The 20153-nt window shown below is 52.4% G+C and overlaps 1 protein-coding gene across 1 annotated transcript in view; it reads right to left on the bottom strand.

Moving 5' to 3' along the window:
* Window positions 1-487: 487 nt before the first annotated feature.
* Window positions 488-20153, bottom strand: part of Alox5 (arachidonate 5-lipoxygenase) — a 45093-nt gene continuing 25427 nt past the window's right edge. The window contains exons 4-14 of the mRNA XM_003466050.5: window positions 19073-19195; window positions 14844-14950; window positions 14104-14276; window positions 12084-12230; window positions 3611-3814; window positions 3307-3393; window positions 2947-3125; window positions 2651-2772; window positions 2471-2571; window positions 2118-2288; window positions 488-1034 (exon numbers count right to left, since the gene is read on the bottom strand). Of these exons, the coding sequence (XP_003466098.1) occupies window positions 855-1034; window positions 2118-2288; window positions 2471-2571; window positions 2651-2772; window positions 2947-3125; window positions 3307-3393; window positions 3611-3814; window positions 12084-12230; window positions 14104-14276; window positions 14844-14950; window positions 19073-19195 (1594 nt within the window). The 3' untranslated portion in view covers window positions 488-854. The remainder of the gene's footprint in view (window positions 1035-2117; window positions 2289-2470; window positions 2572-2650; window positions 2773-2946; window positions 3126-3306; window positions 3394-3610; window positions 3815-12083; window positions 12231-14103; window positions 14277-14843; window positions 14951-19072; window positions 19196-20153) is intronic.

Below are 20153 nucleotides of genomic sequence, written 5' to 3' on the forward strand. Positions count from 1 at the left end.
GGGAACTCATGCTGGGAACCTTGCCTTAGGGGAAGGCAAGCGCCCAGCTCCCAAGAGAGGCCTGGAATCTACAGTGAGTGCCCTGCCAGGAGGAAGTGGCAGAGACCTGCATGCCAGCTGTGGGGCACAGACAGACACGGTAGGGTTCTCATCCTTCCAAGGTGCCCTCCTTGAGGGAGACCACACAGATGGATGACAGTGAGGCTGGACAAAGACTTGGGGAGGAAGAAGCTCTGGAGGATGAAGAAGGCTTCTCTGGTGGTGCGGGGCCGTGCTCCAAAAAGAAGAGTGGTCTGGGAAGAGAAGTGGGGACAGTCGCTTCCCATCAGAGAACAGCGGGCCGGCTCCAGCCCAGATGGACTCCCAATGAGCATGGCCTTCGGTGGTGGTGGTGGTGGGCTGCAAGCCGTTGGGGAAGCGGGGTGGTGGGAACATAGCAGGTGAAATGACAACTACTTTAAATGAAACTTGTTTCTGTGACAACCAATTCTTAATTCACTCAAGAGGAATTTATTGGGGCACCTACTACAGGCACAAAATTGGATTAGAACCAGAAGTGCCCCATATTTCCAGTAAGAGCAGGCAGTGACTGTGTCACCCCACAGACTGATCGGGGTGTAAGGCACGGGCTGCTCAGTCCGCTCCTGGACTGAGGCCTGCCGGGCTTGTGTGCTGTCATCTGCTGTCGTTGAAAGATGGGATGTCAGAGCTGGAGGACGGAGCAGGAGAAGGCACTGAAGCTTGACTGCCCTGCGACAGCCTGGAGCAGTCTGGGGTGAGAGCAGCACCCGTGGGGGTGCCAGCGACCTGCTGGTGTGTGGCTGGTATTCCCAGGGGAGCCTGGCACAGCGGGGCTAGATAGCCACACTATTGGGGATCCGGTCGGGGGACAGGTAGTAGTAGGGTAGCTGCTTCTTCTTGTTGCGCTCCTCGATCACACGGACGATGGCCTCCAGGTTCCTGCGGAAGCGGGCCATGGCCTCCTTCACAGGCTTCTCAGTGAAGTGCTCTTCGGGGTACATGCCCAGGAACAACTGAGGCCGGACAGGGACAGACAGGCAGCTTAGTCTACTGTGGGACCCCATAAGTGGGTGGCCCTGCCCTACACTGGGAACCTGCTCCCCGAGGGAGCTTCTGCTCACTTCCCATTTCTTTTACCCTGTGAGACCTGCAGGAATGACAGGCACCAGAAGGAAACAACATGGATGAACTGGACATTATGTGAAGTGAAATAAGCCAGGCACAAGGGACAAGCGTGGCACGGTCCCACTAACCCGTGGAGTGTAAACCCCATAACGTTAGGCGATGCTACCTCAAGTCCGCTTCCCTGAAGAGGCTCCAGAGCCCAGGCAGGCAGGTTAATCTACAAAGGGCCACACCTACTGCTGTGGCCCAAGGGAGCCAGCAATGGTACAGCACAGTGGGACTGGCCGTGGTGTCCTGTGTGCAGCTCTCCTAGGTTCCAGGCCTGCAGGGTGTCAGGCAAGGGTGCAGGGCAAGGGCCTATGGGTCAGGCAATTGTAGGGCAGTGCCTTTGGGGATGGACGGCCCTGTGTGCATGTCCCTGCTCACACAGATGCCCGCACAGTAAGAGTGGACTGATCTATAAAAGCACTGTGAGTTATAAGACTAGAAGGTCTCAGCTGGGAAGGGCAGTGGGATTTGGAGTGAAATTCAGTCCTCATGACTTCTTGCTGTGACATTTCTCTGGCAGGAAGGCATCACACTGAGCCCAGGTGTGAGGATGGCCAGGAGGGGCCAGCACTGGGCTGGTGACTGGTTCCTGCCTCCTGGACAGATCCTGCCATAGCCTGTGTCCACCCCAAGGATCCCCATTTGGTGGTGAGGTACAGGCGTGCACTGCTGGACAGAGCCAGGACTCTTCTTTTCCTTCCCTTGGGGGCTAGGGATAACCACCCGGAAGAGCGTTGTCGCTGCTGGAAGTAGGATGGGGACATGGCACCCTCTGGTGGTAGTGAGTGGCACAGCGCCGAGCCTCTCCAACCCCGCCCACCACCTGTACCTCTTTCCCTCCAGGCTGACATTTATGCATCCGGTTTGCAGGACCACTTGGTGAAGCCTGTCCCCCAGGGGTGCCATCCCCGCCCGTGCGTTACCTCGTTCTCCTGCACCTGGCTTAGCGCCCACACAGCGCCCAGATGCCAGCATGAGCGGCCGCGGTCCGGCAGCGTCTCCACGATCTGCTCGATGGTCACCACACCCTTGGCTGTGGGCGGCGGGGCCCTCATAGTGGGGGGTGCATTGGGGATCCAGGAGCACCAGTCATACTGGGGACAACACAGACACCCGTGGAGCCCGGATTCCAGCTGTGGAGCTGCCTGCCACCACGCAGGAGGCACCTGCGTCCTACTGATCGCAGGAGTCCGGGCCCCTCCCCAGCGGGAACCCAGTCCAGAGCCCTGGGGAGGTAGCGCAGGGTGAGCCTTAGGTCGGGATCAAGCCCACTCACCTGCCCGAAGTTGACTGCCGCATGCTGCGCAGACGCAGTGAAGATGATCACGGTCAGGTACTCCGTCAGCTGCTCGCAGCTCCGCAGTGCCTTGGGGAAACCTGGGGAGCACGCGCGCTGTGAGCTGGGATGAACCCCCCCAACCCCACATAGGGCATCACTGCCGCGAGCTGAGCCTACCTGAAGCCTTGCTGCCCCGCAGGCCATACATGTAGACGTCCTTGGCGAAGGCCTGCAGCTCCACGTCCTCTGCCACCACCTGGTCACTCTCATAGTACAGGCCCACGATCTCAGCCACAAAGCTGGGACAGGGGTGGCAGGTCAGCTTGGGGGCCTGGGAGCTGGACTGGCTAGTCCTGGGCTCCTCCCCCGGGTCTCCCTCCCTGTGGCGCAGTCCCTCTCACAGTCCAGCCCACAGGGCTTTCTAGCCCTCCCTCCGGACCCCCACGTCATCCCCCAGGCCCAGCCCCCTGCACCTGCGGATGGCCTCCCACACCAGCAGCCCATCGTCGCGGTAGAAGTAGTAGGGGATGTCCTCGGCACTGTCCATGCCGCGGGCCCGGATGTCCTCCGGGAAGCACAGTGAGGTATAGGTCAGGTCCTTCATGGCGCGCTGCACCATCTGCACGTGCCCGCCGCCACCCGTGGCATTGGCCTGAGGGAGGGGGCACCCCTGAGCCAGTGCCTTGGGCACTGGGCCAGCAGGGTGGGGACGCAGGGCAAACCGTGTCGGGGGTTTGCAAGAGGGATGACCAACTCAAGAAGGTCAAGCTCCAGGCGCACCTCCTAGCAGCACCTGGACCCAGGTGGGTGGAGGCACAGGGTTGGGGGCACACCTTGTCGAAGAGGCCGTACTCGCAGATGAGCTGCTCGCGGGCCTTGGTGTTGATGGCGATGGTGAACCGGACGTGAGCCACCAGCAGCTGAAGGACAGGGAGCGTTAGGGAGGGCTGCCACTGCTCCCCAGCCCAGCCTGAGGTTCAGGTTTTCCTGCAGAGGAACTGCGGGGGGTCTGGGCGGGGCTTCAGTAATGGCAGCGATGTCATTGGCATTTGACTACTGCCTTGCCCTCTGGAGAGGTTTTCCAGGGTTCCAGCTACTCCCACCTACCATCCTCTGCCCCAAAGCAACTAGCCATACCTTGAAAATGGGGTGCACAGCCGGCAGCTGGCGGTACAAGGCGATGCCAAACACCTCGGACACGAGGTGTGTGCGCAGCAGGTGGGTGATGGTCTGGTGCACATGAAAGTCGCTGGAACGCACCCAGATTTTGGCCAAAAGCCAGTCGTATTTTGCATCGGAAGGGAGAAAAATGGGGTTCTCCTCTCCTGGGATTTGGTTGAGCTGATAGGATGAAGAGAAAAAAGGTGTTGGTGTGTTTTGCTCCAGAGGAGCTATTGGGAGAAGCTGCCTTTTGGGAAACCCAGAAGCACCTAAACATCTTCAGCAACAACTTTCAGACCACAGGAAGAGCATGGAGGTCCTCGGGGGTCCAGGGCTGGTGCTTCCTGCCCCAGCTCAGCTACATCACTGAGAATCTGAGTGCTTGTCTGGTCTTTGGCTCTTCCTTCCAGGACAGGGGTGCTGGTGGAGGTGGCCTGGGCACTGCCTCAGGAGAGGGGTACAGTGGCCATATCCCCATCCCACCCGATGTGTCTCCCTCTCCTCTAGGGTCTCCTTGGTGGTTGGCTCTACCTTTTGCCCTCATGAATTCCTCCTGTGCCTAGTACTCCAGGGCCTCTTACAGCTGAGTCCACTGGGGCCTGATCAGACTGACCGCTGGGCCTGGGCTGCTCCAAAATGCAAGTCAGGTTGTGTTAATTTCCTCTTGGTCACTTTTTAAAAAATCGCAGTGCTGGAGAAGGAAGCCAGGGCCTAAGTGCTTCTCTTACTGAACGCGTTCAGTTCAGTTCCTGACAGTGCAGCCCTGGGGCACCCAGGAGGCAGGAAGGTGCTAGCCCTACTGCAGGAAGCCTGGAGGATTGGCGTCACCCCAGGTGCTGAGCCAAGAGTGAGAAACGGGCTTTGAGGAGCTCTGGAGCTTAGAGAGGGGGTAGTTGGTTCGAGAGCATGGAGGGACAGCTGTTTTACACTTGGCTTTGTCCTGTAGGGATCTGGCAAGTTGTCTCTCAGTCCAAAACAGTGTCAAGAGAAATGGGATGCCAAGCCCGCAGACACTGTCAGCTATTCCGCATGCCACATTTTAAAATGTAAACAGAAACAAGTGAAATATAGGTTAACAATATAATTTTATTTTACCCAAGATAGCCAAAATATCATCTCAGTATGAAGCCAAGTTTAAAATTTCTCAAAAATATACTCCACATATTTTCCTCTCATTCTTTGAAATCTGGGCTATTAATACATGTGGAGCCTTTTGCTTCTCTTTTGTGTGTGTGTGTGTTTTTTTCTCTTTTAAATAAAAAGTAGAACTTCAGTAGATCTTCTAATTATGTAATTCTTACCAAGAGTTTTGAAAGTGCATGAAGTACTTGTAAAAACAGTGTTTAAAAAAGAGATGTAGTGACCACTCTTCTCGGCTTTCAGTTTGCAGGGTATAAACACTATACATATCTATCCTGTGTCTTGAAGCTATATTTCCTAATATGTAATTAAGAAGCAAAATAAAAGGTGAAAAAACAAACCTGTTGATATCTCAAAGTAAAATACTGCAAAAATTCCAAATATCAAGTCACAAAAACAATTTAAACTCCGTAGATGCCTTAGAACAAAATTGAATGCCACTTCCACATTCCACTTAGCATATACTTAGCCCCAAAGCCAAACAGGGCACGTCATATGTTAATGTATTATCTGACCAAAAAATATATATATGGTGAATATATCAATGTAAAATTTTATTACAGTAAAAAACACATTTCCATTAACCCCCTCAAAATTCTTCCTTTTGCTTTGAACACATTTATTCCATCACCCTTACCACTTTCTGAAGCAGTCCTGGAAGTCCTTTTTCATGAGTGCCATGGTGAGGAATGATCAGCAGTGTGGTAAATGCTGCGGCCAAGTGTCATCCGACAGAAAGGCCGGCTCATACCGATACCACAGTGTACGCTTACCCATCTTATTCACTGAATCTGGCACTGTGAGACTTCTGGCTCTTCTCCAAAGTAAAAATAATCAGAAAAGTAAATGAGAGCAACTAGACACTCAGGAACGAGGAGCTCCAGAATGGCTTCAGAAAGGGATCAGAACAATGGGATAAGTGTGTCCAAAGCAAGATTATTTTCATGGGGACTCATAGCAATGGCCTTTTACTGTAATAACTTTTAAAAATATGAGCATTCAAATATTTAGTATATATATATATTTAGTATATACATATGGGATATATATATACATACATATATATATGTATATATATATAAAATCACAATTGTACTTTGCAATCACAGTGGCTCTTGACGTGGACCACATAAGTCTCAGCTCTGACACTGGGCAGGGACAGGGCAGCTCTGGGGGCCTCCCTGGCTATTCCCAGAGGATGCAGAGAGGGTAGGAGAGCAGAGCACCTGCTGTTGTATACAGTGCTGTTTATGAATGGGCTTAGCTGTCAGATAACTTCAGGTAAATTTTGGATCACCAGGTAGGACGCTAGAGAACTCCATATCATATTCCCCTTACAGGGACCTAGATGCTGGGACTGCAGGACAGTGTCTGGCCTCTACTTTCACTTTTATCTGTCTGTTTTATTACCTTAACATTTTGGGTCAGATCCCTGGTCAGCTCTGTGTAGAGGCATGTTCACCACTTAAGGAGTGTCTTGGTTACTCTTCTAGCTGCTGAGACAACATAGCCAACACCCAGAGTTTAAGCAGGAAAAGTTTATTTAGCTCATAGCTTGTAGAGATTTTAGCCCATAGTCAGCGGCGTCCAAAGCAGGGTGGCACTGCAGGGGGCATCACAGAGGAGGAACAGACCATGGCAGGGAAAACAGAAAGCAGCTAGCAGCAAGATATAAGCAACTCTCTTCCTGTCTCATATTTTATCCAGGCTACCAACCCTTAGTTCATTTCTAAGCATACTTAAAGACAACAGTTTCGGCATTGGTGAAAAGTCAAATTCCAAAGTCTATTCTGATATTTCAGTCAAACTCTCAGCTGTACAAATGAAAAGAAAGTTAAACACTTCCAACATACAAAGGCACAAGATAAATGTTACCATTCCCAAAGTTACAGATAGGATGTTACAGATGGAGCAGGACCAAAGCAAGCCCAAAATCCCTCAGGGAAGACATTAAATCCTGTAGCCCCACTGCAGCATCCAAAGCACTCTGTGGCAAGATGTGAACTCCAAAGGGCTTGGGTGGCTCTTCCCCGTGGCACTGCCAGTGGTGGTTGTAGCTCCCATGGCTTCTTTCTTGGGTCAGCTCTGTTTCACACACTGCCCTCTCAAGAGCACACTGTCTGACCTCCGAGGCCTTCTCCTGAAATCTGGGTGAACGCTTTCTTGACTCCACAACTCTTACATTCTGCAAGCACCTAAAACAAGCACTGTATGGATGATTCCAAGGTCTGCTACCAGCTGGAGCAGTAGCCAGGCTTCCTCCCTTCTTTCTTGGTTATAGAGGTCCAATGCCTGTGAACTAAATCCAGAGGAACAACTTCCTTTTGCCACCACCATTCTGGAATGGTGTTCTAGGGTCTCTTCTCAAAGCAAAATCTTTCACTTTTGCAACTCCAAAGCTGCAAAAGTTAGAGTCCTGCTGGTTCTTGTGATGTCCTCAGGCCATCTATTGACCCTTTCTGAAATACTTGGTTTTTTCTTGCTAGTCTTATTAGGGTTCAGTTTCTTCTTTATTCCATATTTGTGGGTCATAACTTTATTGGGGCTTCCTTTCTTGGCCAAACTCAAAATGCTTTAAATCATTTTGCTGGCCTCTTTAATTCTCAACATAAATCTGGCTAAAAGCCCCATGCCACAGCCTCAACATTAGACTGTCTTGAAATATCTTCTGCCAGGTTAGTTTGCTTCCCTTAATCTCATTCTCAGGCAAAGTCTCTGGACACAAGCAAAATGCAGACAGACTTTCTACCAAGGCATAACACTCACCACCTGGAGTCCAACAATCAATGCAGTCCTTTTTCCTAGCAGACAACTCCTGGTCCTGGCTTCTCCTGGCAGCATTTCTGCCAGTGTTCTGGTCTTTGGAGCTCTGACCAGAATCTCCCATCAAGTACGGCTTAATGCATTCCAAGGCTGCTTCTTCAGTCAACCTCTCCAAACCTCTCCAAGCTCCACAAGCCAGTCCCAAAGGTCCTACACCACATGATTGGGTGCAGTCACAGCAATGACCCTACTTCTCAGGTACCAAACTGTGTCCTAGTTATTTTTCTGTCCTTGCTGAGACAAAAATATCCAACACCCAGAGTTTAAGGAGGAAAGGTTTATTTAGCTCACAGTTCATAGTTCAGTTCAAGGCAGGGTGGCATGGCAGAGGGGCATCACAGAGCCGAAAGCAGAAGGTAGCGAGCCACAAGCAACCAGCAAGCCTCTTCCTGTCTCTTCTGTTTTGTTCAGTCTAATACACGCTTAAGCCTAGCATCACACTATGAATCAATCCCAGCATCACATCCTTGATCCAGCCTGCTCTAAAAAGCTCCAGCTATGACTGCATGAGTCTTTGGGTTGACATCTAGCTACAAGCCAGAACAAGGAGATTCTGTTTAATAACAGAATACAGGGTTTATTGGTCCTACATTTACATGACCTTTTAATTTCCTTCAAAACCAAGGCCATAGGTATTAATAGTAACTAAGGTCAAGATTTTGAGAGTCATCCAATTGCCAACTTCGACAGTGTCCTGCTCCATACCCCTGGAGTGGTGCCTAAATTCTCCAGTGTCCTGAGTCTGTACTCATCTTGAACTCCAGGAAAGGCAGAGTCTGCCCCCATCTCACAGGACCTAACTGCCGCTTCAGGCCATCAGGACTTCTCTGGAGCCACCACAAAGAACCAGTTCTGAGCTCACTGCCAGCCGGACCACAGCTCAGCCAGAAACACCTAGCCTGCCCACTGTCCAGTCTCCTGCTAAATGAACCTCAACCCTTGTCTTTGTCTTCTTTTCCATGAAACCTTGGAGTTCCTCAGCTCCTGGAAGACAGATCTGGGCCCTGTCTGTGCATCTGGCACAGCTGTGCTGACCCAGTTCCTGTCCCACCTCCCCACTGCTGGGTCCTTGATGGTGTATCAGGGCAGATGGTCCCCAGACTGCTGGGACCCTAGAAGCTGGGCTTTTGCCTAAAATTGCACTAACATTCTCACAGAACAATGCTCTTCCTCTTTGAAAGGGTCCCAGTGTTCACAGCCCTAAGCTCCCCATCTACCCGCTGCATCATTCACCAGCATCATCTGTGAGGCTGACAGACACCCATGGCTGGGCCCTGCCTAGAATGTTGGTGCAGTGTGATGCCCGCCTTGGAGGAAGGAAAGCATTTCCCTGCAGACCCAGTTAACCACAAATGGATCCCAAGACCTCTCAGGGAAACTGCCATCCTAGCACCCACCCACCTGCATGCTTAAAGGTGCATTCTCCCTGCCCCTTCTCGCTGTGATAATCTATCACTTTGTAGTAAACTCTGCCCATTCTCTGATTGCCTATGTTTCTTATCTGAGACCTTTCATCAAAGACACAAAAGGCTGAGGAGTGCCGTGGGTCACTGCCATGTTAGGACCCAGCTTCCCAGTCACAACTCTGTGTCCTGTGTCTCCCACACCCACACAAGCATTTTCTCATGTACAGAGTGTCCTGGATTCTTGCATCCATTTGCACAGATAGGACCCTGTTATTTATAACAGTCTCTGAGTCTTGCCTCTTGACTCTTTCTATATGTGGCAGAAACATCTTCAAGTCAGTGGGGATAGGTCCTGCACATTTGTGTTGAAGTGACAATTGTGGCCTGGCCATGGAAGGTCATTTGACCTGTCCTCTCTGCTTCAGAGTGTTTTTAAGTCCTTTTCTCCCATGGGCAGTGCGAATCATCTTCCTCTCTGCCACAACAATGTTCTGTCCCCAGCACTCCAGCTGCAGGCATAGGGTGTGCCAGTTGGGTAGAGTGCCCTCTTGCTTCCAGAAAGCCTGCTGCACTCCTGTTCTGTGGTACCCTTGTTGGGTATCAGGACACTCAAATAATTAACAGTCTTGGCCTAGATGCCTAACCCAGTCCTCCTACAATGACCCTGGCTATGGCAGCGCAACCCATGATTCTTATATTGCCCACTCTGAAATCTAGAACCACAACAGGTACGCTGGGTTCCCAGGTGCTGCAGGACCTGTGCAGCTGCTGGCCCGGGTATAGTACTGGTGGCTGCGCTGCGGACACCCAGGTCTCATGCTGCAGATACTTCCCCAGGCTGCCGGGCAGCATCTGGGGTGCTATTGTTGCTGGCGGTTGGGTGTTCGCCAATTTTTGTTTTTACCCACCTGGTATCTTGTTCTTAACTTTAGTTTGCATTTCCCTAACAGCTGGCTGAGAATTTTCCATATTCTGATGGTCAGATTTCCATTTCCTCTTCTAGGAAGCACTTGCATATGCTCTGCCCATTGTTCTAGGAGATGTTTGTCTTATCAGTCTGCAGGAGCTTTTTGCATGTTGCATGCTAATGATATTTACACTTTAAATGGCATGCAGTTATTTTCCTCAATCTATTGCCACCTTCTGGCTTTTCTTGTGGCGATTTTGCCATTCAGTATTTAAGACTTTCTGCCAAGTGTGCCCACTTTGCCCTCAGAACTTCTTGGCTTCTTGGTTTTAAAGTCTCCTTAGTCCACACATGACCCACTGTCTCCTAGCTCCTCTTTCACTGTCGTCTTTACTCATTGCCTGTCCTGTCCTGTCTGTCTGCAGCAATCAGGCTTACCAGTGCCCTCACTGGTCCTTCCTATCCCGAAAGGAAAGTGCTCTGTGGGGAATTGGGATTATTTTCCTGGTGTTCCTTTAAAGCCCACAGTCTGCTGAGTGGGGAATCTAACTTCCCTCTGTGTAAGCTACACCCCAGAATCACACATCCATCACTGGATGATCCAACCTCTTGTCATGTCCAGAAGAATACCACGTTTCCCATCCCCACAGGATGCCACAAATTCCTCTCAAGCACAAATATACATATTTCATTCTGACTCCCTTTATTCCTGACACCAGGCAATGCCAACACATATGACAGTTAATTCCCAGACATCCCTCCTCAAATATAAAAATCTTAGCCTGTCACCCTAAGGGTATGATGTCCAGCCCCAGACTGGCCTGCAGCCTCAAGCAGATATTTTTATTTATGATTTTAATGAAAAATGGAGTTTTATAATTTAAAATATATTCAAAACAACAATTTTACAATAAGGAAAATCTTTAACCAAAAATCCACAGCTACACATCCTTAAGTGTACTAAGATGGTCACATTTAATTATCTTATTAACATTAAAAAACATGTTTTTCTCTTTATTTAATCAGAATGAATTTCAAGTTTCAGCAAATAGGGTAAGATTGTATTGCTGAATAAAGTCTATATTTCAATTCCAAAAAATATGTGAGTGAAGTTGAAATAAATTCTTTAAAGTTATAAAAATGGAGCGTTACCTTTTTTAGTGATATTTACTGTGAACTGACAGTCACAGCTTTGTCTGCACTGGTGGAATGAGCCACACGTGGCTCTCCTGAACCTGAACTATCTACAGTAGCCACTTCCTTGGAACCTTTGCTCATCACCACACTGCTGTGCTTGCTTTGCTTTAGATTTCTTTTTAAATCCCAGATGGTAACTCAGCTTGATTTGCAGCTTCCTTTTGCAGCCCATGTGGGTCCTGTTACAGAACTCGCACTCCACTAGCAGCTGGAAGGAATCTGGGGGCTGATGAGCTTTTAAGGGCTCTGGAAACACTGCCTAATGGGCCGCTCAACCCAGTGCTCAGAGTGCTGCAGCTTCCACTCCAGAGTTTAATCAAGTTTCCAGCTACTGACATGGAGACTAGCCTGTCCTCTACAGTTTCTTCCATTTACATTTTCCTAGCTTAAAAAAAACTTCTAGCTTATCTAATTTTGTTGTCTCACGATTACTGTTTAAAAATTGCAAACTCTCAATTATTCTTTTTAATGTCCAGGGCCTGGTTTCCTCTCTAGTCTGCCTTTCTTTCCCCTGCACCCTCAGGAGGAGAGCTTTTCCAAGATATTTCAAAGACCTGGATTTTAAATTCATTGTTCTCTGATTTTTATCTGTGTGGGTCTTGGTATTTGCATGTTTTCCATTTTCAGGACAGGAAAGAGACTCTGGAAGCCCCTGTGGTGGACCAACGTCCAGGCTGCCAACAGAAGGCCAGAGACACTTGTCATGTGTCAGCTGTCACTGTCCCTTCCCCTACCCTGTTTGTCAGGCTCAGATTTGCCTCTGATAACAGGCTGTGCCCCTGCCCAGGTGCTGGTGGGGGCCAAATGTGGCAGGGCAGATTTGCCTGTCCTGGCAGGGCGAGAGGATCCTGGGAGTAGAGTCCTCCCTCCTGGGTGGGTACTTCACAGGGGCAGAGGTCCTCCTGCCTCTTTCCTGAATCTCCTCTTCCTCAACAGGGGTACAGGATGGAGCCCCAGGAAGCCTGTTTCTGCCTACCTGGATGGCAAGGGGCACGATCTTGTTGGCCAGGTTCTTGTACAGCAGGCAGATGGGCGCTGCCAGGAACTGGTGTGTGCAGGGGTCGGTTTTGTTGGCGTCAATGCCATCAAGCAGCTCGTAGTCCACGATGAAGATGTTGCCCTTCTAGGGGAGGCAGACAGGCCGGGTCACTGTTTGCCGAATGAACTCAGTGTGGGATGGGGTGGGCAGGGCTGCTGCTGTTTGGGGGACTCCCTCCCCATTCACCCCAGGAGCTCAGGGACTTAAGGTCACAGTGGGCCACCCTTGCTACGGGCAGACTGGGCAGTGGGAAGCCTGACAGGCGAGTTCCTGGGTGTCAAGTCCACAGGTCACTGACACTTCGGGTGACACCAGTGCCAGCTGTGAGGAGTCAAAGGTGCACGCCAGGGGTGCTGCTCCCTAAGCCCAAGGTGACTTGGAGTGGGGCAAGGGGCACTGGGAGGGTCTGCGACCTCCTGGACAGGGTTGGGATGTTACTATCACCACTGCCTACCCTGTGCATGTACCCTCCCTCCTCCCCACTCTACCAATTTCCTCCCCTGGAGAGTGTGGTGCACATGGCTGTGCTGCACGTGGGCGGGACATGGGGTCCCTCTGCTCTGTGGGAGGAAGGCACAGCCTGTTCCTGTCAGGAGCTGTGCCCAATGCCGTTGGTGTGCAGGGCACCTGGCACCCAGGTGGAACCAAGGCCAAATGGGGTGTGTCCCTTGTCTCAAGCTGTCCAGTCACTGTGCTGGACATCACCACTGACTGTGGCCTGGTTGGCCTGGCTGGCCTGCTGCGGTGATCTCCACCGCAGTGATCTCCACTCAATGGGTCTTGGCTTTCTCAGCAGAGGTCTTTCGCAGGACACCAGCTGGCCAGGAGGATGGAGCAGAGACATCTGGGACACTTGGGAACAGGGACTTTCTTTCTGGGAGTGGGTGGTCGCTAAATGGATGGAAGCTGAGTCTGAAGTTGGTGTCACCTTGGCCCCATGGAGGAGACCCCTTGAGGACAATCCCCCAGGGGCAGAGTGGGGGTGGGGGTGGGGACAGTCTTCCTCTCCTTCCCATGGGCTTGCACCCAAGCCTGCCTTCACAGCTGCCTTCACCCTCGCATTTCCTGGGGTAAGCCAGACTGAGTTCATTCACTCAAAACCAAAGAGCCTAACATAAAGTCTAAGACATACAGCAGGCTTGAAGGGCTGTAACATCAATCAAAACCACAGTGATACATAAATTATTGTGTATCAAAAAAGAAGAAATTTCTCTAATTCTGTTCCAAGAATACACTGCACAGGTAAAGATAAAACCAAACCAAACTGAACCAGTTTTAGGAGTTTTAGCATGCTATGGCTTACCACAGATTGCCAAGAGGCCGCCAAAAGGAGGTGGCAGGAGCTATGGGCTGTGTCCAGTGGGGAGGGGAGTGGGGAGATACCAAGGACTGATGTTGGGGCCATCAGTGCCCTGGGTAGAAGGTGCCTGACACTGGGTTCCACCAGATGCAGAAGGAGTAGGTTTGATTCTTCTCTGGCTGCCTGGGAACTGACAGACTGGGAAAGGCTGGGGTGAGGCTGGGGCGGAATGATACCAGCATTTTTTATTCTTAGAGAATTTAAACTGTGTCCTTGCACCAAGCCTGCTCCTTTCTCTGGCTTCCTCACAGGTGGGTAGTGATTTGAAGACAGTGTGTGCAAAGCACCTGTCACGTGCTGGGCCCACCATTGGCCCCTGGCCAGGGGCAGTGCTTGTAATTGTTGACTTTGACATTGAAAATTGTGGTATTAAGTTCCCAGATGCAAGCATCTGGTGAACAGTCCTTCACAACCTGATCCATGAGGCCCAAGACAGCTTACACCAGGCCTAGGACCCTCATCAGCTCCGCTGTGGAAAAGGAAGGGGCTGCCAGCCTTACAATCTCACACTGGTGGCCAGCCAGTGAGGCCTGGAGGTAGTGCCTGGGGACCAGCTGGCACGGAGGTGGCTTTCAAGACCCCACCAACAGGCCCTACCTGGATCTCCTGCTCCAAGGTGAGCTGCCGCTCCAGGCTGCACTCCACCATGTCCGTGGTCACTGGGAGCTTCGGAGGCAGCTGTGTGCAGCGCCGGATGAGGACAGGGTTGCAGCCATTGAGGAACTGGTAGCCGAACATAAGGTCTTCCTGCCAGTGTTGCATGACACGCTCTAGGGAGGAGGACGGGCCACTGAGCTTGAGCAGAGCATGCCAAGGCCACAGCCCTGCCAACACTGCACCAGAAAAGACTCCTTTCGGGGCCCCTGTCTTGGGCATTGGCAGACCAGCTGGCCACAGGCCACACCTGCTACGGACAATTGCTGTGAGTACCACCTGTCAGGCCCTAATGCCACCTGTACTCCCCTACTGGCCCTTGGTGGCTTCAGAGTCCGGGGTACCCACCCCTCCCAAATTTCAGCTCCTCCTTCAGCATGGTGGGGAGGGAGGACACTGGGGAGGAGTTGCCCAAGGTCCTTCCTGTGCTCTCTTCACTTTCTTCCTTAATTCCTGTGACCAATGTGTCCTTCTGATGCCACCACTGCCCACTGAGGTCCCTGTATCCTCATAGGTAGGGCTTTTGGAAGGTGACTGGGTCACAGGGTGCAACATGCATCAGTGGCTTAGTCCACAGGTGAAGTTACTGCTAAATGTGATGCTGAGAGGTGAAGCCTGGAGGTGGGGGTGGGGCACCGGGGGTGTGGTCTGTCCCCAAATCCCAGAGCCCCTTGCAAGCTCACCGGAAATGGTGTTGCTGATCTTGACGAAGATCTTCTCGAAGTCGGCGAAGTCGCTCCAGGAGGACTGGAACATGTGCATGAAGCGGTTGATGAACAGGTTCTCCATCCTGGCGACAGACAGGCGGCACTCACACGGTGCCGGGCCCATAGGGTCCCACGTAGGTAGCTGCTTTGTGGTACCAGGACATCTCTGGACTTACTTCCATGCATTGCTCCTTGGAGTCAGCTCCAGCCCTGCTCATCCCCCAGACATCTGCAGCCAGTTCTGTGTGCACCTTCAGGGAGCAGCTCCCACCCAGGGCCTTGCCTTGGGGGTGTGCGGGTCACTCACTGCCTGCCTGAACCTAGCTCTAGGCCTGGTGCTAAGCAGGACACAAGCTCAAACCCTCATTATGCAGCACAGCCCTGCAGGAACCAGGCCAAGGAACTTGCCAAGTTCACATGCAGGCTGCAGATAACAGAGGGGAAACATGTAGTTTCCGTGATGCCCTCGTGGGGTGAGACCGGAAAAGGTGGAGAGGGGGTCAACCTTCCCCAGCCTCCTACACCTCCCAGGACAGAGGCTGGGTGACCTTGGCCAGGCCTCACTGTGATGCACCCTCCCTCAGTCTCTCTGTGGCATGCACATCAGAGGAAAGGAAAGAGGCCAGGAGACACAGGGGCATGTGGTCAGGCTAAGTGGGAAGTCAAGGGGCTCCTTGCAGAATCTGAAGTTGGGGGTTCAGGCCAGAGTGGACCTGGATGATGGAACAGAGGACTGAGACTCGTCAAGTTTGGAGAAGCGCCTTGTGGCCATGTGTGAGGTAGTCAGCAAGGCAGGCTGTGTGCAGGAGAGCTGTAGGGTATTAGGGGGAGTTGGGGCTTATTTGGGCATCAAGTATGGTTGCAAGGAAAGGTGTTGAGCATGCAGTTAACAAGGCTTGGTGTCTTGGGACCCACCCAGGGGAGCACACTCCTGGGTTTGTCTGGGTGAGTCACAGGAAGGCGGTCTTAGGGTCCCGTCTGAACCCTGTCCCTTTTCTCTCTGGCACTGTTGCCTGCTCTCCTTCCTGGCTGCCATGAAGGGAGTACCTTTCCTTCATTGCACCCTTGCACCATGATGTTCCTGTCATGGAGCCAACGGCACTGGACTGACTCCTCCAAAACCATGAGCCAAATTAGCTCTCTCCTGCCTTAAGTCTGTATCTCAGTGATAGGAAAGTGACTAACTGGTGCTTGCATCACTTTGGTCTTTGTGGGGAGGAAAGCACATTCCCATCTATGACTGTTCTTCAACCCAGGCAGGAAGGGCAGCCTCACCAGTGGCCCAGGAATGTGATGCCCCAGCTTGACCCCTGAGTACCTGGACACCTCCTTCCTGGACCAGCTTCCTGCTGAGCTGATTGCCCTGGGCAGAACCCCTGTGCAGCTTGAGGAGTTGGACCCCCTGAGGTGTCCTTGGGGGTAGAAAGGACTTATTTCTGTGGGAGGAGACACCCTTTGGAGCTCGAGGGGGGCCCAGCAGCACATGATATGATCTTGTGCCAGGGTCCTCAACCCAGGGAGCTTCTGGGGAGCTGTGATGAGTCACAGCCTCCCCAGCTTGGCCTCTGACCCCAAGATGGAGGCTGGCACTGAAGTGGGTGGGGCGTAGTCAACCTCAGGGGAAGCCATGAACTCAGGGAGAAGTGGGGTTGGGAGGGGACCATTTGCCTGGCATCTGGAGGCCAAATTCTTTCCATATTTACAGATAACAGAATACCTAGGATTTCAAAGATCTGTGTTTGCACAAAAAAAGGAAGCTGTAGCCTGGACAGCACACCAGGCTGGCTCAAAGGGCACAGCTAGGCAATGTTATCGTTAGGTGACAGCCTGGCCAGGTAAGGACACAGCTTGCAGGTGCCCCATGCCCACCCCACAGCCTTTCCTATGTGAAGCCTGGATGGACACCAGCTGTGGCTAAGTGCCCACTTCCCCCAGCTGTGCTCCCATCTCCCAGTTCTCCTTTTCCACCTCGGGGTTCTGCCATTGGGGTGCGCATAGAGCCCATGGGGCAGTGCTGGCCCCTTTCCAGGCACAGCAGATGGCTCGGAGGAAACACTCATTTCCCAGAAGTGGCCCAGTAGCCAAGCTGCCCCTTGGGGGGGTAGTGGGGGTTTGACGGGGAAAGGCTCCATGGTGACACTGGTCACAGGTTTCCGCTTTGCACCAGGGGTGGGGACTTGCTTGACCACAGCAGGGCCCACGGGGTCAAAGCCTGGTCCTAGGCACATGGGCTCTCAGAGTCCCAGAGTGGGGTCTTGCATCGCAGAGTTCCCATCCCTCTGCTGTGTGCACAGGGTCTGAACATGGACACTGGTAGGCTGGCCTGCTGGGCACAGGCTCTCACCCGGGAGCAGGTTGGCACCGAGTCCCCAGTCTCACTGTGCTGCCACCCCCCCTCTGTTATGTGGACCGGAAGTGTGCTGCTGGCCACAGGGTCGGGCTGATATCCAAGAAGCAATGGAGTAAACAGTGACTCTGACTGTACTTTTACTTCCTGTTAAGTCTGCAACCCCAGCCCTGTGTTCTGGGACCTGCTGGTGAAGGCCACAGTGCCCAGCGGCCCTATTCCCCTAGGCCACCTCACATTTCTTCTCCTTTCTTCCCCCACACCCAGTTCTTCATCTGAGGACTCCTCTGCCCCCTTGGAACCAGTGCCCACGGTGGCCACTTCCATAAGCCCTGGGCAGTGGGAAGCCCCTGGCTTAGGCGAGCATCCCACCCTTGGCCTGTCCTTTTTGACACCTTGAGTACCAGCTTCCATGGTCCCACCTGTCCGGGCACACGCTTGCCTCTGTGCAACCCCCTGCCTCAGACTTTGGTTACACATCCCTCCTAAGGCCCCAGCCTGGTCCCTCCCTGCCAGGGATCTGATGACCTTCTATGCTTCACTTCTGCACAGCCACCTGGGACGCACCTCCCCAGAGCTCATGGCTACTTTCGGTGCCGTGTGCCTCCAGCCTTGGTCCTGCTGCCCCCTTTCTTCCTCCTCTGTGGGACTGGGCACTGTCCCCTGCTGCCACCCAGCCTGGCCCTTCTGCAGCTCTCTCCTCATAGCTGTTCCCGCCTCTCTCTGGTGCCTGCATCTTCCATGCACATTCTGTCACCCTGGAGTCCCTTCCAGCCTGGTAAAGTTACTCTGAATTTGCAACCTCAGCACGTCTGGCATCTTTGAATCAGCACCTGTGACCCTAACCCCTAATTCCTGTTGGTTTTAGCTGCCAGCTGCTCTGTTTGGTAACAGGATGAGGAGAACGTGAGCACCGATTCTTATTTAAACACTGATTCTTATTTAAGAGCTCTCAGTTCACATCTGCAATGCAAAGCACAGGCCCCAAGACACAGACAAGGACACTCCACTCTCAACCCCAGACCATCTGTGTCAGAGTGAGTGGAACTCTGGTCGCTTCTCCTGGGCTCCATCCCATCCAGTGTGGTCCTGCACCGCAGGAAGGAAGTTCTGTCTCGACATCCTTCAAAGTAGACAGCACCTTATCAGCCTGGATGTGGGCACACAAGGAGCCACCAGGAAATGTCACAACCCAGCTGTCCTGTGAGTGCAGTCAGACTGTTCCTGCCCCACAGTGCCCACCTGCTTCTTCCAAGCTAGTGATGAGGCCAGGCGCCCTCGACAGTGATGTCTTCCCAGCCATCAGAGAAGGCCAGTGGAAAACAGGTCCCTAGCACCCTTGGGTGTGGTCAGATGTCAGTCTCTGATGTGTACAAATGTCCCCTGGCATGGCCCTGCCACCCTAGGGTGGACGATATTTGACCCAGGGTCCTAGGCCTGGCCTCTTTAAGGATGGCCTGCAAAAGCCCAGCAGCTCAGAGCTCAGTATCTGCCACTGTCCTCGAGGGGCCTTGGCCTTGGTGCTGGATGTGTCCTCCATAGCTTCCCCAACTGCAGAGTGGCACCGACGTGGGTGGACAGGGAGGCTTAACACCCACTAGCACCAAACCGTGACATCTTGGCCATAGTCCGGGCCCAGAAGGGCAGCCATGTGAGCAGTAACAAGGTGTCCTCTGGAGGAACCTGGAGTTAGAGTCCCCTGGCCTTGACCATGTGGACACAGGTCATCCCGGCGGCTGGGCACGGAGGACCCACCCTGTAGCTAGGACAATAAAATGAAGCAAGAGAGATCCAGGCCCCTCGGGAAGCTGAGGGGACGCTGCCCCTGCCACAGCCACTGCAGTGTTTGGAAACTCACGCTTTGGAGTAGTTCAGGACGAAGTCCACACCTTTCTCGCAGTCAAACTGGATGTCACGGGGTAAATCTTTGTAGCACTTGGCGTCTATACTCAAGGGGAAGCCCGGGTTCCACTCCATCCACCTAGTGGGCAAAGGAGAAGCAACCCTGATTAAAACCAGGCTGTGCATTAGCCCAGAAGCCAAAGGTGGCCTTTGTTGTCACTGAAGTACCCATGACATGGTTAGTGTGACGTAGTCAAGGCCAACCCTGCATCCATGAGGGCCGGTGAGGGAAACAGTGTCACTCGTACAGGTGTGACAGGAGAAGGAAGCCTTGGAGACCTCCTTCATTGGCTCCAACCCTGTCCCCCAGCAGAGCCCGCTGTGCCCACCCAGGAGGCAGGAGGGTGTCATCTATCATGTCACCCCAGCAGGACATCAGCTTGGTCTGTGTGCACCCCTGGGCTGTGTGCATGTCTTGTTTATGGTGGCTGGGAAGCTCTCACACCAAACAGCAGGCCCAGAGAGCAGCAGGGAACGTGGATGAGGACCCCAAACACACTGCCAAGGGACTGTCCCCTCTGACCTCTAGGAACAGTGGGATTAGAGACTGATGCACCTGAAATGGTGCCAATCCAGTAACAGTGCTTACACCCAGTGACCTTGGAACTTATCCTGCGACGCTGGGCATTCCTATTTATTTTTCTTTTGGTTCACTTACTTACCAAACTTGAGCATGAAAACAAAACAAAGTAAAACAATAGAACAAAGCAAACAAAGCACTATTCATTTCTTTGGGGCAAACAGCTTGTGCTTGCTGAAGGCCAAAATGTGTACACTGAGGTTTCAGGCTTTCCCCTGCATTCCTCCCCTTCCTTCCTCTTCAACCTCTCCTGCTTGCGGGAAGAATATTTTAAATCATTAAATGTCTCACATATTTTTAACTGAATCTTGTACTTTTCTAACTGCAGAGGTCTGCACCTTTTTCCACGGTGTCCCTGGCCCAGTGAGTTGCTCTGGATCATGACAGGCGACCAGGAACTGGATGGCATCACTCAGGGACAGGGACTTTGGGGAAGCATGTCCTGTTACGCAGCGCA

This window comes from Cavia porcellus, unplaced genomic scaffold (assembly GCF_034190915.1).
Source record: "Cavia porcellus strain 051 isolate PalLab524CR breed Dunkin Hartley unplaced genomic scaffold, mCavPor4.1 scaffold_23, whole genome shotgun sequence".
Lineage (NCBI taxonomy): Eukaryota > Metazoa > Chordata > Mammalia > Rodentia > Caviidae > Cavia > Cavia porcellus.